Source organism: Neodiprion virginianus, chromosome 3, assembly GCF_021901495.1.
Source record: "Neodiprion virginianus isolate iyNeoVirg1 chromosome 3, iyNeoVirg1.1, whole genome shotgun sequence".
NCBI lineage: Eukaryota > Metazoa > Arthropoda > Insecta > Hymenoptera > Diprionidae > Neodiprion > Neodiprion virginianus.
In genome coordinates this window covers 38,050,080-38,067,639 of record NC_060879.1, presented here as the reverse complement: position 1 = coordinate 38,067,639, position 17,560 = coordinate 38,050,080, and the positions used below count along the sequence as shown (strand labels likewise).

The 17,560-nt window shown below is 44.9% G+C and overlaps 1 protein-coding gene across 3 annotated transcripts in view; it reads left to right on the top strand.

Moving 5' to 3' along the window:
• The window catches only part of LOC124301116 (hemicentin-2-like), a 248,204-nt gene extending 231,160 nt beyond the window's left edge, over positions 1 to 17,044 (top strand). For 2 of the 3 annotated variants that reach the window (XM_046755828.1, XM_046755829.1), the window contains exons 2-7: positions 1,085 to 2,546; positions 3,316 to 4,538; positions 4,665 to 4,833; positions 8,615 to 8,802; positions 9,721 to 10,002; positions 11,264 to 17,044. In XM_046755828.1, the coding sequence (XP_046611784.1) occupies positions 1,085 to 2,546; positions 3,316 to 4,538; positions 4,665 to 4,833; positions 8,615 to 8,802; positions 9,721 to 10,002; positions 11,264 to 11,433 (3,494 nt within the window). In that variant the 3' untranslated portion in view covers positions 11,434 to 17,044. The remainder of the gene's footprint in view (positions 1 to 1,084; positions 2,547 to 3,315; positions 4,539 to 4,664; positions 4,834 to 8,614; positions 8,803 to 9,720; positions 10,003 to 11,263) is intronic. The other variant, XM_046755830.1, reaches the window with a different exon arrangement.
• Positions 17,045 to 17,560: the final 516 nt, after the last annotated feature.

Here is a 17,560-nt window from a genome sequence, read left to right as displayed (position 1 = left end):
TTTCTTCTTCTTCTGGTTCCCGCTGGACCCTGCGGGCGATGGCCGTAGCTCATCCTAGTCGACTGCCCACCGTAGAATACTCGGGACATTCGCCAGCTGATGGGAATCGAATCGGCGGTCAAACCACCTGTGATCAGGGCCGAGCTCCACGAAGCGTGTCATTAGAAAAAGAAGTTCTCACAGTCGGCCGGAGACGGCTGCGGAGTACGTCTCTTCCGGTGACTGAGCGGTCCCACCAGGTCCCACTGCGGCAGGCTTGAGAAACCGGGGTTCGTAGCGCCACTTGCGACGGCGAATCGCTCCGCGCCGACGTCGAAGCGAGAAAAGGACGTGGGCCAACGCGACGAGACGCGGCAACAGTCAATGGCCTCCCCTCTTCGAAAAACCAGATAGAGGCATTCACCGACTGTTTACTGTTAACCGACCCAACGCCGACCCACATTCACCTAACCCGACACGTCGATCCACCTCGCGATCCGCGCATCGACACCCGCGGGCCATCGCTAACTCGGAATTATCGCCTTTCCCGATCAACGGGACATCCCAGAGGCGACAAGTCCGATCCTTGGGGAGAGGGACTCTTTGAACATTTCTTGTTAAGATGGCGTCGAGAGGGGAGATGGCAGCGCACGTGGTCATTCGGTCTGACCGTTTGACATCTTTCGAGAGGGAACGCACAGCGACGGGCACTGCATTCGACCACTTGAGCATTCTGATGAATCGTTTTTTGCCTCCGTGTTTCAGAAAGCCCAAACCATCGTTAATGTCTCTGATCATTCCTATAGGGTGTTCGTGATTTCTTCCTAGGAGTTAAGAACAATCTGTAGTTTACTGCCTGTGGTCAGGATTACCTGGTTGTAGTGGTCCACTTTAAGTCGTTGCGTTGGATTGTCTGATCCTTTTTTGAAACTTAAACTCTTGCCGGTATAATTTGTCCTCTTTGTACAGTGCTCGTGATTGCTGGATAGCGTTTTTGTCCATGCATTAAGCCCGGCCAATAACCCTGAATTTTTTTGCGCTGCAAATGCACTTCGAGGAATAATCGTAGAGTGATAATTGACACCAGTAACCGTTTCTGTTACAGTACTGACGCAGGCACTGGCAGCGGAAGAGAAGCAAATGGACACCGAGGAGGGAGCGACGATATTGTTACCGTGTCGGTTTACGCCACCGAGTCAAAAAGCCACGTACTTTTGGCTGAGGCACGCGCACGATCAGCACGACAACGTCGCGGTGAGCGAAAACTCGCTGGCTACCGACTACGAGCTGTTCAACAAGCCGGAAGACGGTAAATACGACCTCAAGATCAGGAACGTCTCCTACGAGAGGGACAATGGGAAGTTCGAGTGCCGAGTGAAGGTGGGAGGAACCGGGGCTGACCTCCACTACGAGGTGACGACGTTGACGGTTCTAAGGGCGCCGGGTCCTCCGGTGATCTCACCTATATCGCCACCGGCGACTGAGGGCAAGCGGCTGGAACTCCAGTGCAACACCAAGGGTGGAAGTCCCGAACCCCAAATTACGTGGTACCAGGTTGGGAGGAACGAGCCCCTCGGCAAAGAGCGGACTCTGGTCCTTACGCCGACGAAGGAATACGATCGGGCGAACTTCCGGTGCACGGTCTGGAACCGGGCCATGTCAAAGGGCCACACCCTGGACGCGACGGTTACCTTGAACGTCAACTACTTCCCGCGGGTCACGGTTGGCCCTGAGAACCCGCTCAAGGTCGAGGCGAACGGGACCGCCACCCTTGTCTGCGACGTGGACTCGAAACCGACGGTCGGCTCGGTCAGATGGATGCGGGACAGCAGCTTCATCGCGACGACCTTCCGCCACGTGATACCAAAGGTGACACTACAGGACGCAGGGACCTATTCCTGCCAAGCCGACAACGGGCTGGAACGCAAAGGCGAAAACTCACTCACCCTGGACGTCCTTTATCCCCCTACGGTCGCCATTGAAGGTGGCTCGATCCGCGACGCCGACGTGGAGGACACCCTGACCGTGCACTGTAATGTGTCCGCAAATCCGACACCATCGAGCATCGAGTGGTCCAGGGAAGGTCGCCCGGAGTTTCGACAGTCCGGCAACATCCTTAGACTGACAAGAGTCACCGCTGACCATGCCGGTAACTACACCTGCAGAGCCGTCAACAATATCCATCCCACCGGTGGCGAGTTCAAGGAGCATTTTGCATCAGCTTCGGTCGTCATTCGCGTTCGACACAAGCCAGGACCAGCCAGGGTCACTCCGGACTCTCCGGTCGCCGCTGAAGGATCCCGCGTAATACTCACCTGCATGGCTATTCCTTCCGGGTGGCCCGAGCCGCAGTACAAATGGTGGAAGGAGGGCGAGAGCCCGCGTGGTCTATCTGGCGAAATGTTCGGACCCAAGTACGTCATCGACTCCGTTCATCTGGGCAGTGAGGGCACCTACAAGTGTCTCGCCATGAATGAAATCGGCAACGGAGAACCCGCTTACGTCAAACTCACCGTGCACCAGGAACCCAAGTTTCTTACCAAACTTCAGCCCCATGTTACGAGAATGCAAGTACCGATTGTTTACTCTTTGGTTTATGGATTTAGTTGATGTAGTAACTTTGATATATCAACTTTGGAAAGCTGTGTTCAAAGAATATCGGCCGTCTATATTTCCAAGACGTATTTTTCCTCCAGGTTCTCGTCACTCGTTTAAAGCTCATCTTTTGACAATCATCGTCAATAATGATCCCAACAATTTAAAGCACAAAAAATTCTGCTCCATTCTGTGAACCTCTTTGCAGTTCGGTGGAAATATTTAATTGCCTCACTGCAATTTTTAGTCCTCCAAGTAATTGCGTAAAGTAGAGTCGTGGGTTAACCACGACGGATATAAATGCCCAGTAGTATTTTTTAGTTTCAGAAGCTTGCCCATTTTTTTTTTTGTTAACCCTAAACGGTCACTGGGGGTGAATCTCACTCCAAACATTTTTCAAACTCCTCGTACAGTTTCTTAGTCGTTGAAATGGACCCCTTGGCGCCATTCTTCATGGGAAATAAAAGCCTTTTTTTTGACATTTTTCGCACTTTCTTCAAGTTTCCCGATGTGTGACAGTATTTAAACAATCAATTTTGATTACGAAAACTGAGAACACTTTTTCTGCGATTCTTAAACAATACCTAGATTTTTTTTTTAGAATGTTACAACTCACTTTCGAAGCAAAATATCACGTTTGGGGTGAATATAAGATATGACCTATTAGGGTCAAGTAAAGATTCAGATAATAATAGTATCTTCGACGGCAGACCCCGCTAACGTATAAATTTTTCACCACAGTGTGGGAGAGTCATCGTTCTCGGTGTCTTGCACAGCGAAAGGTAAACCAGAACCGATCGTCCACTGGCTGAAGGATGACGAGGAACTAACTGCGGGGACGGGTCTTTACGACGTGAGCACGAAGCCGATGGGAGGAAGGAGCAACCTGACGACGGTGCAGTCGACCTTGAGTTTCGTGGGTTACTCTCGTCCGCAAACGGACAAGATAATCCCCAGTGACCGAGGCAAGTACACCTGCGTCTTTGAGAACGAGGTGAAGAAAGTCGAGTCGACGATGATGCTGAAGGTGGAGCACGCGCCGATAGCCGTTCACCAGCACAACAAGGTCGCCTATAATCTCAAACAGACCGCAGAAATCGCGTGCAAGGTCCAGGCCTGGCCCAAGCCCGAATTCCAATGGAGCTTCGGCACGAATACGGCCCCGCTTCAGATGTCGAGCGACGGTCACTACGAGATCACCACCACCTTCGACAACTACGACGTCTACACGTCCATCCTCAGGATGACCGACATCCGGGAGCGCGACTACGGTGACTACAATTGCCGCGTCGCTAACGGCCTTGGAACCATCAACTCCACCATCCGTCTCCAGCCGAAAGGTGCTCCGGAGAAACCGACCAAGATAAGCGCCATGGACGTCGGCCCTTCCTACGTAGTCCTTCTCTGGGAACCCGGCTTCGACGGCGGGCTTCCGAACACCAAGTACTTCGTGTCCTACCGGCGAGCCGCTGGAGGCGACGAAGTCGTCGCCTCGGACTGTGCGGCACCCAGAGGACCGGCCGGCCAGTGGCTCGAGACGGACTGCCAAGGGTCGAATCCCTGTAACGTGACCAGTCTGGACCAGCACCAGACGTACTCGTTCAAGGCGAAGGCCTACAACGCCAAGGGGGAGAGCGACTACTCGGAGGAGATAAGCGCCACCACCTCCGTCGCGAAGATTCCGTCGCCCCAGAGGGTCAGCTACGACCCGGAGGACGGGTCCCTCAAGATATACGTCGGGCCCACTTGTCTGGCCCTCGTTGCCGCCGTTGAGAAATCCGAGGGATCCGCCAACACTTGGAGGCTCGTTACCTTCTGGCAGCTCGAGGTACTCGGAAGTGACGCAACCATGCGCGATGGAATTCTCGACCTCGATGCTGCCGTCAACGAATCTCCTCGCGTCAGGGTCAGGCTGTGTCTTAAAGCTGATCACCAGAAATGCGGAGAGTACACCGACGCTGAATGTGAGTAGTTGCGGGCCTTTTCACGATCTTTCGCCAGTTGCAAGGCGATTTTTACAACTTTTGACGAAAACCAGTTGTACCTACTCTCTATGACTCTTCCTGATCCCCAATATCTTGCTTTTGCAGTCGGTCCGTCCTACATTGCACAGTCCGGCACATTGGCGACGCCAACGTTGATCGCTTTGGTGGTAAGCGGAGCAGTTTTCCTACTGTTCGCAGCGTTGCTTCTGCTGTTTTGTCGATGCCGACGAAAGCACGCGGCGAAAGCGAAGGACTACGAAATGGACTCGAACGCGTAAGTTTACCCAACCCTACTTTGAATTTATCCAAATGGGCGGACACGATATGAATGAAATGAAGAAATATCCAAATATCTGGAAGTTTGCGCCCGGGATATACATAGTAATAACGTGCGTCGCGTGCGGCTGAAATTGTATCTCGAGATTCGAATGCGAGGGAGGAAGTTGAATTTTGTAGTCTGATTTGATTGCCGACGAAAATTCGCTGAATTATTCAACCTTCCGAAAGCATTGGTATACGTATACAAAGTAGACGATTCCGTCATATTTCGTGCTTCCGCGATCGCGTGCCACTTCCGTATAATACGTAGAGACCAGACCTCTGCTACTGCCTTGACTTTTATTTTGGCACAATCTCTGTCCCCGTTCTATTTGTACCTGATAAAATAACAGAGTCGGCAAATCGTCGGCTCGTATGACTGATTGACTGATTTTACTTTTTCCGAATAATCATTTATTCATCGTAACTACGGGTTGTATGCAAATGCGTGAAACACACCGTCGACTAATTTGCCTCACCTCGTAACCCATGGCTAGGTATACAAGCTGTGACGAGGTGTCCGAGAAAAAAAATTGAGTGTCCGAACATAAGTAGGTTTTCTTTTCATCTTCAAAGAAATATTTGAACAAGAAACTCTAGTGTTGCAGTGATTTTGAGATCGAAACACCAAGTATATTTAATTATGCTCTTTGATACTGTGAAGAATTTTTGAAAAATCAAAAACCAAAATGGTTTCAAAGCGTACGTGAAGAGTGATTAAAAAAATCCTTCATTATTTGCAATTTTCTACCATCTCACGCATCTTTGCACATCTAATCCAACGGATTTTACAGCTAATCTGCACTCGCATTCATTAACCGGAATATCGTATGTACAAAAATTTTCTAAACACAATTGCACAAGCTGCCGAAAATTCCAGAGCAGAAGTAAATTGAGCCGCATGCCGTTGAGAAAAGTTTTTCGGGTGGCGATTCTGTTTCTATTGATGTCACGGATTATCTATGTAGATTTGATAAGGAAAGTTAATAAGTTAGAATTTTTAAACGACTTAATGAGTTGAATTTTTTGCCACTAACGAGCACCTGCACCTTCTTCCGTGATCATACTTTTCTTCCTCTTCTCCTTTCTCTCTTTTATTTTTATTCTGTAATTACCCGCGTTAACGAGAATAGACTCTCGCCTTATCCCCTGAAAGAAGTGGCGAAGAATAGCGAAAATCGAGATGTTCGAACAAAGATAATGGCGCGTGCACACCTCTCGGCCAGTATCACCGAGTAAAACATTAAACATTTCCTGCGCCGTGCTGCTGAATACCGGATATAAATATAAACGAGGAATGTTGCATTTACCGTGAAAAATGTAGACGCGGGTACATCTCTCGATCGAGAAGAAAAGCGACGGAGTCGGAAGACGGGGACGGATGGCAAACTCCGCGAGTGCAACTGATCCGCTCTGTCTGAGGGAAGAAAGCTCGGTGATCGGAAATATAGCGCAGGAAAAATCGCTCGGGGTAGTACGATCTGCAGTTTCATTTGTCATCTCCTCGGCTTCTATTTTTCTCCTTCGATTTTCTATTTTTCCCCCGTTACCCTGATAGATTTCCTCGATTCCTGGAGGCCCGCAATCAACGCGGCCACTGAGCGGTAAATGCAGGAGCTTCGGGACGGGATTCACTCGGCGGCTGCGACAGCTTAGAAAGCTCGGTTTAAAATGGAAACACATTTCGCTCGGTATGGCCTCGATGCATCCTCTCCCTCCCTCTCTCCCTCTCTCTCTCTCTCTCTCTCTGTCATATTTACACTTCACACTGCTAGTGAATTCTCGACTTGCTGCAGACGTGCAACGAACGCTCACTTTGCTCTCCGAGGACGGTGACATCGATTTCATGGCTCACCTACCGCGTCGCTCGCTCTTCTTTGGTCATCGGTATAAGAACCGGCACTCGCGTGTATAGTTACACGGATTATAGACGATGCCCTAGTTTTCCGTTATTTTTCTCCGTTTTCACTTCGTTTCTATTTTACCCCCCCCCCCCCCCCCTCTCGCTCTCTCTCTCTCTTCCTCTTCCTTCGTCTTCATTGTCATACGCCGTTCGTTCGATTCCTGACTTGAACAACGACAGCGTTATGTGAGGGAGATTGGATTTTCAGATCCCTGTACGTACGCGTCTTCGAAGTACCAATTTCGAAAAGTAAAAACCATCTGTTAACCCCCAACGAGGTTACGGTTGAAACTTTCTAAAATTGAAACTGGGTATCCATTGAAGTAATATGTAATCCAAGGATACGAACGTCTTTCCCTCATCTCGTAAACAGAGTTTGCAACCAGAAATTCATACCAAATCTAATCTCTTCCAATTGTGCCAAAACCATCAATTTCTTGGTACAAATTGTACTGTTTTCAACCAAACACTTTCCTGTAATACTGAAAAATTTCATTTCCAAATAAGCCCTGTGCAAATAACTTGCTTTTCTTTTTACACGTTGTGTTTTCTGAATTTCCAACGCTTCTTTACATCTCGTTGGTTATTGTTTAAATTTTTCACAATACCGTGCGGCATGCATAACACCTAAAGTTCAAATAATAAAATCATACGGGTCAGCACGAGCATCGTAAGATTCGTTGATGCCCCGTGCAGATCGACCAATCCTCTCGGCTCGATCTGACGTTTTACGATCAGCTGCGGTAGAAAGACTTGGAACTGTACGCATATAAGTGGGAATAGTTGGATACGAGCAAACGTGATAGCTGCCCAACCGGGTACGTGCAGCCGAGTTCCAGGCTGCATGCGAGTGCTACTTTGCCTACATAATAAAGAGTTGAACTAGGGCAAGGAAAACGCATAAACTTGTCAGTTTTTTCACCTGACCAACATCGGTGAGAAGAGTTCCTCCACAAGTTTTACGAGCCATTTTAATGCTTCCGAGTGGATACTTTACCGGCTAACTTTTGAAGTCCGAATGACTCGTCCACGCCTCTCCGTTCCTGGAGAAAATTTGTGAAAATTTCGCTTGATGTGCTTCGGATCGAATTTTCATCTTCGTTGAAGACTGCGTAATGAAATGATGTATGAGGTGCTTCCGTTAGGCTAATTTACCGTCTTCAATTCAATTTTTTAGTCGCAGCAGCAATTATCGAAGTCCCCGCGACGATGCATACCAAGAATTAATGTTTTGTTTCGAAGGTTCGGAGCCTTTTATGCGAAAAGATTCCTTCACGGAGAATGAGAAACTTCGTAACATTTTCGATCGCTTAACTCAATCAAATTGAATCCCAGAATTCTGAAATTTGGTAGATTCTCCTATGGAAATGAGAAAATTCTTCATCGTATTTTACGCCGATTCCGACAGTCATCAAGCTCAAATAAAAAAAGAATTACGGAAAATACTCTTCTCCAATCGCTGCCGCCGTTGTAATAATTTGTAATTAAAATTCTCCCATAACGGGGAAAATAACTGAAACTCAACGTATAAAAGGGTGAGAAAAATCGATTCATCCAAAACCCCAAAGTGCGTGTAATTGAAAATATGGTCCGCGTGTGGTCTGCGTGACTAAAATTAATTAAAATTAATTAAGCCGGGGTGAAAACTCTAATTAGTCAGGTCGATAATTTAGAACTTTGCTGCACCGTTCGCTCCATGTTTCATTGGGTGTCGGCCGGGGAATTCGACCCGAAACATGGAACCATTCGTCCGACAGAAATCGCAAGGACCGAATGCACGACAATTTTTCTTTTTCTTTTACCAACCGTGAACACGCTGCTATTTAATTTCCAGAGTAAGGCCCAGCCTCGTCACCGGAAATGGCCAGCAGACCCAGGCTCCGCCGCCGTACTACGCCGAGAATAAGGCTCTCGAACACAGCCTGGACCTTGCCTTGGCTCTCGAGGATCCAAAAAGTCCCGCCTACGCTCAGCCCGGTTACGGATACCATCAGCCGAACCACAACATTAACGGTGAGAATGGTAAATATCACCTGCAACCGACATTATTGTACCTACGCTAATTTCCCCCTGCTATAAATACTTGGCTAAAAAAAGTGAAACGCCGGTGAGAAACACGCTTTGTTTCGGTTGTGACAAAGCCTGCAGTAATTTGGCGAAAGTTTTGTTTGGTTTCCGGCAGAAGCTCGTTCGGATTGTCGAAATTTTCAATATACCCGATGCCCTTGTTCACCGTTTCCGCGGTAAACTATAGACTGTTAAATACACACACGGGTGAAACGTGATACTATGAATTGGGAAAACTGATGACAGCTAATGGATACGCGGCCGCGGACTTGTCAAAGGCATTGCCCCTAATTGCCAGGCCCGCGTGACCACTGTTCATCGATTTTTAGTGGTGAAAAAAACTATATAGTCTAGTCAACGTTACAAGCGTCACTCATCGCGACCAATAATTCACCGCACGCACAGCCTTCGGCTCGTGATTTATCGCAGGCTAAGGTCGTAAAAAAGTTCCCAATTCACTCAACTACGAACAGACAAATCAGGGCGGAAAAAATTCATCGATACTTTAGCTGTAACCGCTTCTACCTCTCTGGAATAATTATTTCGAGAGCTGTCAGTTAGGTAGAAACAGACATCTTGGAGGTTGAATTTTTCATTCGACCCAACGGGTTTCACGGTTCTTAACTGAACGCATCAGCAGATAATAATCCGCAGCGTTTATACACAATCAGCGAAAAATCTCGTTGATTAATGTAAAAGTTTTGGTTCGTATATGAGACTTTCAAAAACAGTTAGGCTTACAATTAGTCGATCACACAGGCGCCGGTTGGCCAAATGGAGCGAAGCTTTCGCTAATCCATATTTCCCCTAATTAACGATCCGGGTCAGTGTGCGAAAGCCATAATAATCGAGCTTTTACGTCAATGTCTGCAGGAGTGAACATGGGCTACATGGACAACAGCTATTCGAACTCGAACAACGGAGGCTCGGTCAATTCCCAGGACTCTTTGTGGCAGATGAAACGGGCAGCTGCGAATGGCGGAAATCCTCCCTACGACCCGATGCAACACGGTGGATACGGAACCACGGATCCTGACTACGCGACCTACCCTCATCTCACTCAGCACGAAGATTACAGGGAGAGTTACAACCCCAGCCGACAGGAATTCTGCCCCGATCCCTACGCGGCTGTCGTCAAGTCCAAGAAGCACATGGGTCAGTATTCAAATTTATTACCGTATCTGCAAGGGGGGGGGGGGGGCGGGGGTCTTCGGTGAAACTGCCCGATCGGCATCTGCTGATAAGCGACCCAAGTTACGACTTCGATGTTTTCGCTAAAGGCAGTACAAACGTTAAACGTAAGTTGGATTGCCTACCTCCTGGCGCCGAACGGCCAGTTTCGCAGAAAACTTTGGCGTGAATATCTACCTGTTACCCAAAGTCCCGTTTAGCAAAGAGCACGTTTAAGAATGCCGAGCTTCGTTTATACCCCAGAAATTACAGCTATTTAATTATCGACCGTACAAAGCCGTCCCTTGGGTCTTTCCACGCTAAATTTGAACCCTTCTTGAGGATTAGGTTGTATAAACTGGCACTGTGTAAGGCATATCGAAGTGTTTTTGTAATTCGTTTTTGTTTTTACGAGTGAAGAGAAATTCACGGTAGGTATCTATAACGCATAATTGAAGATAAACGCTACATTGCATTTTTGACTTGTTGTTAACGTTGGGTAACGGAGTTCAAAAAGAACGCTTAGGAAGATATTGAAGAAATAAAAATCGAGAGACACGCGTTAGACGTCAGTGACAATTTCGAAAAGCCTCACGTCTTGCCGTCTTGTAACCAAGCTAAGTTCCCCAGTCTTATCGCGAGGTATATCCAACTCAGTGTCGTTGACATTTTCTGCATAACGACGCGGAACGCGGAAGAAGCGAAATCGATAGGGGGAAGGAGATGAAGCTCGTTAGGCGGACGATAAAAGGAACGTCGAATCCTAATAGCCGATAGCCCGATATGCACGGGTTATCGGTAGCAAAAGATTCGCAGAGAAAAGCTAAAAGCGATCCACTATTGCCCCGCGTCGAGCAGCGTTGCCCGTGCGGTTTCCTTTGTGGTCACAAAGCACCCCCGTCAAAGTTGAGCGAAAAAATATCACTTTCGAAATCGGTCTATCAAAATCTTGAAATCCCGTCAAAGTATTTTTTCACGAGGCTGCGTCTTCACGTTCCTACAGATGACGATTAAATTGATAGACTCTAAATGCAATATCGTATAACCACAAATCGTTGAAAACTCGAAATTTGATCGTTATCCAGAGGAACCCGAAGACGTGGTTTTTTAAAAAGAAGTTTTCACGATTTCAGAACGCAACTTCTCGAAGCTGAAGTTTTTGAGTCTCGACCGAAAACCCTCGTTCCCGTCACTCTTCACGGTGTAAAAGATTTTCTTGAAACCATTTTCTTATTTCTTCGCACAGACTCCCCGTACCACGACGTGTCGGGTCTACCGGACCCGTACCTGGAGGGTCTCGACGAGGACGCGAAGCCGCCACAGCACGTGAGTCTCTCCTACGACGAGAGTCTGGAGTCCGGATACTCGACCCCGAACAGCCGCGGCCGTCGGGTGATCAGGGAGATAATCGTCTGAGGACAGCCCACCGGCCCGCGAAACCCGCGGACCACCTGGCTATAGCAGCGGGCCCCCCACCCCCAGCTCCTTGCCCGCCACCCGCAGCACCAGATGGAGATCGTGATCGAGAATCCGCGGGAGTCTTCTTCGCGGCACGCGCTTCCGCCGCCGGAGTACTTCGCGAGCCTCGCTAGCCAACGACTGCAGCTGGGTGGTGGGGGCCCGGAGCTGGAGGGCCCGACGCCCGTCAGACGCGTCGACCGTTCGGGCCTGCTGGAGATGCCTGTCCCAAATCGCCTGGAGGCCACGCCGCCGCGGCGCGTCGATCGCTCGGGCCTTCTCGAGTCCGTATCTGAGGTCCCATCGACGGAGGACCGCGTTGCCTACGCCAAGGCGCGGCTAGCGGGGCCCGTTACGGAGGAGCGCCACCTGACGGGAGCCGAAAGGGGCCCGAATTCGACAATGACTTTGGGCCGGCTGAGGGGCCGCGAGAAGCGCGGCAACGCCGAGTCGAGAGCCGAGGAGGAGGGGGGCGGCTGCTTCGGGGTCGTTTCGAGAGGCAAGCCGGCCGTCCAGGCCCCGGACGGGCCCCCGACGCGACACGTCGAGCAAATGGTCGCCAGGTTCAGTCCCGTTCGGACCCCGACGCCGTCGGAATTAAAGTCGCGCGGAGAGGCGCTCGGCGGGCTCAGTCCCAGACCCAGAAACGGGGACCGACTCGCGTCTTCCGCCGCGCTGTCCATTCCCGACGTCATCGAGGCCCACGAACCACCACCAACCAGCAATGGGACCGGAAACGGGGGACCCAGAACGCCCGGAAGCGACGGTGCGCCCGAAGGGGAACGCGCGGAGGCCGAAGGATGCGAACACACCGCCATAGAGAGCCTTGAGGAGGGGAGAGTCTCGTTCAAGGGGCAGAAGAAAGTGCTGCAGCAGAACGATAATAGTATACAGACACTTCGGGTTATTATATTGTCGGAACAGTTGTGATCGGAGGAAGGATGATGGGGTGGTTAGTGTGGTTTTTATTTTATTTTTTTTTTTTTTGTTTTCAAAACTGTTCTTCTCTTTGTTGCATGACGGTAGTAACTGGTTAATTAATCGATCGACGGTGAATATCGATTTTCTTCACCGTCGTCGTTTTCGAACTGGTTTTATTGTTGATAAACTATTAACGCGAATGAGGGAGTTAAAAGTATACCTGTAATAATATTAATAGTGAAAACGAATTATTAAAGGAGAAGAAACAAATGTATAATATCTAAATATAGTAAATCGGAGACATAAAGAAGGAGGTAAATAAAAAATCACTGTGACGATGTCTTAACGATGAACTATTTTACTGTTAATGATGAGCTGTTGTTCGCACGGTAATAAGTCATAATAATATCAATACACCATGGTGTCGGGGGTGTGCGCGCAAAACTTTCTCGATTTATTTTTTGTAACAAAATTGCTTTTTCAAGCTTTAATGTTAGTTTAACGAGCACGGATTCTTGATGCGAAACAGTTACTTTGAAAAATGTACGTCTTACGCCAAGTATGTTTCAGATCATATCGTAAAGTTTCGTGATAATTTTTTTTTCCGAAACAACTCGGTCGCTCTCTTTTCCTTATCTCAATCCTCAGCTAATTTTTGAACAAAGAAAATGAACGTGAAACAAAGTCATTGGTAATTTCTTGCATTTTATTCGAAAACGAATTTGTCTCGAATTTGACAAGTTTTCGATGCGCACGCCCGATAATAAAATAACATGTTAATAAATCAACAATGAATAATTTCGGTGACATAAATTATATGGTATCGTATTCAAAAACAAGAATATAAATTTAAATTAACAAATTAAGCCGAAAAATTGATTGTGATTTGAAGAAGACGCACGTACCTATGTATATATAACTAAAAGAATTGAGGCTGCAATGTCGGAAACACGTTGGAAGATAACAAATTGTACGTTATACATAAAACTTGGTGCGCGTTGATATGAAAGTGATTATCGATTAACTATACCTAATTCAAATTATTATATCGATGGAAGTACCTACCTATATAAATATAACTATTACAATGAAAAGACTGCCAAAGCAGAGGCGATATTATAAATATATATATATACATACATACACATATTTTAATTTAGTTTCTATCAAGCGATCGAAAATATGATTATCTCGTTATTGTTGCGATGCTGGCTTCTAATCCATATTATATGTATCTAAATTCCACACGCTCTTTTCCCTCTATTTTTGCGATTTAAAGACAAACGAATACTCAAAAGTTATCACAACACTGCGACAATATCAATGGAAATACAGACGCGGCTTTGAAAATTGAAAAACATGAAGCGAGAACGATGACAAAAAAAAAAGCTTCGCCTCACGGGTCACAGACTAGACGCAAAAAAAAAAAAAAAGAGAAGTCGTGCTCGCGAAAACGATGATGAGCGTCTATCGAGAAAAGCTTTGACCGCGGTTCAGGTGAACAACCCGCAAGCTCTCAAGACTCAGCGCTAAGCTGCTCAACCAGTTAGTTTCGAAGTGACTTACTCACGCTATTGAAGAGGGTATCAGCGAAGTTCTCGCCGCAAACCCTTCACTTCCGGTTCCTGTGTCTCTTCTCCTTCACAAATGCGTGCAATCGCGTCTTTGGCACTTTGAGTTCTCTTCTCAAACTATAATTATTGTTCGATTTTTTTGTCGTAAAACAAAGAGGCCGATTAATTTTTTTTTTCATTTCGGGCAAAGTCGACTCCAGAATCTTGAGTTTGCCCGAAATTTTTATCATGTAAGATCCTTAGTATTTTTATTATCATTTATAATCGTCATTCCTGTATATTTCCCCGTCAGAATGAAAAATTTCTGGAAGCCAGCAATTACGCAACGATCCGTGAAAATCCCGTGTATTTTATACTTTTATATCGTGAGCGAAGCTGTGAGATTATAACTGTGAATAAACGTATTCGAGGAATGATTGTGCAGAACGATCGGTTGATTGATTGATCGCGGTCTCGTTGCGAATAAAGTAAAATATGCTATTGCGAACAAAGCGAGAAAGTTAATTACCGCGAGTAAATGGATGTGTAAGTAAAAGAAAAAGAAAAAAAATTGTATTTATCAATGTCACGTGATTATGTACAGTCTATGTATCTGAATGTGGGCAATATAGTGTTTGTATATGTAACATATAGGTATATATATATATATTAATACGGTTATTACGAATTAATACGAATACGGTAGCTGCTACGACGAAACTATTACACGATCTCTTATTAAACCACGATCACTGATATACTATACATATAGTACCTATTTACAAATGCGTAGACATTTATACAACACGTTTCAAACTTACACTTACGCACGATGTACGAGATTAATTCGAGCCGAAGCGATGGAATTTTCCTGTTCCTTGTCTCCTCGAGATAGACGACGATTAAACGACGAGAGAAAACGAATTTTCCGAGCCATACCGACTCTGAATCATTCGCTTGACGCGGTTGAATATTATACATATATTACACACGTGTACCACATTATATATATTTCAAAGTATTTTGTGTAAATATTATTACGTAAAGAGTATAAATAGGAATTAGGGATAATACTTAATTAACAATTAAGGCTCAATGTGTTCTTAAACCGTATACTTATACTTAATCTATAAAAAAATTTTCACTAAATCTCCCAACATTTTACATATATATGCGCGTGATTGTTGTGTCTCACTCACTATTTTTCTCGTTCCGTTTCTCTCTTTTTCCTATTTACACGCATGTCTGCATGCGCTTTGCTACGGCCCGAATTAATTAATTAGCACATTATGCGATAGTGTGAAGAAACCTAGCTCGTCGACACATGCTTGGAAAAAAAAGTATTCGAAACACTGTTATATTCAGTACAAACCGTTTTCGTATTTCATTTTATCATTTTAAAAAAAATTTTGCGGTTCTTTTCCGTTGGGAAATCTTCAACACTCATGACATATGGTAAATTAATTGAAATTGAAATTTTTATCTCTGTTTTCCTTACGTTGTTATCGATGTAAGAAAAAAAAATTTAATTTCTATCCATTATCGCGATGTATTATAATTACTCCGAAAAATCGAACAAAGTAAGATAATAAAATCAGAGAATTATTGTTTTACATTATAATTTCTATTGTTTTTGAATCACCGTTGTATTACGAATGGTACGTAGGGACAAATTGACGAAATATTAAAAAAAGATTATATCGTGATACTTTTTCAAACAAGTGATCTCATATAATGTTATTGATATATATTCTTCGTTATTTACATTACGGGGAATGAATTTTTTTCTTATATATTCTTACGTGGACGCATAGAAGAAGATACAAGAACGTTACTCGGTGCCGGTATTTATACTTAAAACTTCCCAAACAAATTTTTGACAAATCAACGGATAATATTTTCGCAGACAACTTGAAAAAGCAGTGATCAAAAATTCATGCAAATCGAATACTAGAAATTGGTTTGGAACTTTACCGCCGTGAAAGTCTTCTGAAAAAGGTATGCGAAAGTAAGAAAAATACGATCATCGGGTTCTCGTCTTATCACAAACTGAAAAATGCGTAGTCGAGAGGATGTCTTTTAATTTGTGTTTTTTCAAGAACTTTGTTTCTCATAACGATATTCACTAGGCAATAATACTATTGGCTTATAATATAAAAAAAAAAAACAAGAAGAAATAAAATACTCAGAAGAGAAACCTACTTTATCGATCAATCGACGCACACGCATCGTTATAGCTGTATAAATAGTATATTACACGTACACGATCTTCGGTATATTTCGACACTGCTCTCCCCCTACCTCCTCTAATCGTGTATAGATTTTCAAAATTTCAACCCTTGAAGTTGCACACACGACCCTCGTCCAGCTCACTCGACCCTTACATCCCAGCCCCGTGTGATTCCCAGCAATACGCGTGAATATAGTTATATTGTAGAGTTTTCAAATTTACCTTGTTAACTCTCATATTTTATCTAATTGTATACGTCATAAACGACACCGCGGGGCGATCGCCTGGCCGACGCGAGTCGATCGTTATCCGATATATGATCAATTTCGTTATTATAATATACATATATAAATAAGCGGAAATTTCTTTTTTATAATCTATTTCGATGGTATAACAATAAGGCGTTGAAAGAAGACGAAGAGGAGACGGAGGTCGAGTTGTGAACAAAGTAAAATGAATGAAAAAAAACTCTTGTATGATATAATTATATTACAATATAATGAAGTATAAAAAATATGTATATGTGTGCGTTTGGGTACAACGGTATGAATGAGAATCAGACAGACGTGCAACGCGATGATTGATGAGGGCAATGTATGCATGTGCGGTTCGTGCTTGCAAGCTCTACGTTTAAGTATAAGGCGTGCAAGCAAACGCGAGTAAATTGGGTGTGGACGAGCAGCGAAGCGTGAAAGAGATAGTTGAAATATTTTTGCATAATGAAGAAAGAGAAATGAAACCTTGTATAATATATAGAGTCTATGTGTGAATACACGAATTAAAGCGCAACGTATTCGTGTGATAGGTAACGCGGTAAAACGAACGTCGGCCGAGCGAAAAGCCCCCGTAATCACTTGTAAAGAACGAAAAAAAAAAAAATTAAATTAAATGAAAATAAACAAAAACAAAACGAACGCAAACTTGAAGTTAGGAGGAAATTTGAAATTTAATTAAATAGAAAATGATTTACAGAACATAGATAAGACGAAAAAACTACACTTATAGAAAAAACACCCTGAGAAATATGTACATATATGTATTATGATAATAGTAATTAAAACAAAGACGGAATGACAGAATGGCAGAAAAACATGTTACGCTGTAAGACTCGTATATTACATATATCAAAAAAAAAAAAAAAAAAAATATTTAACTACAACGTAAAACGCGTAATTCGAATGAGTTATTTAAATTTTTAGATATCCTTAAATAAAACAAAGAGTGAAAACCTTCGCAGCAGCTGCTAAACTCCTTAATTAACGTAAGAAAAAGAGAATGAAAACATGAGGAAAAGCAAAACTGATAGATGAATAGATATATCGTATGCGAAATCTCGACCCTATAGTGATTATACGTACAATGTATTATGTACTTCCGAATG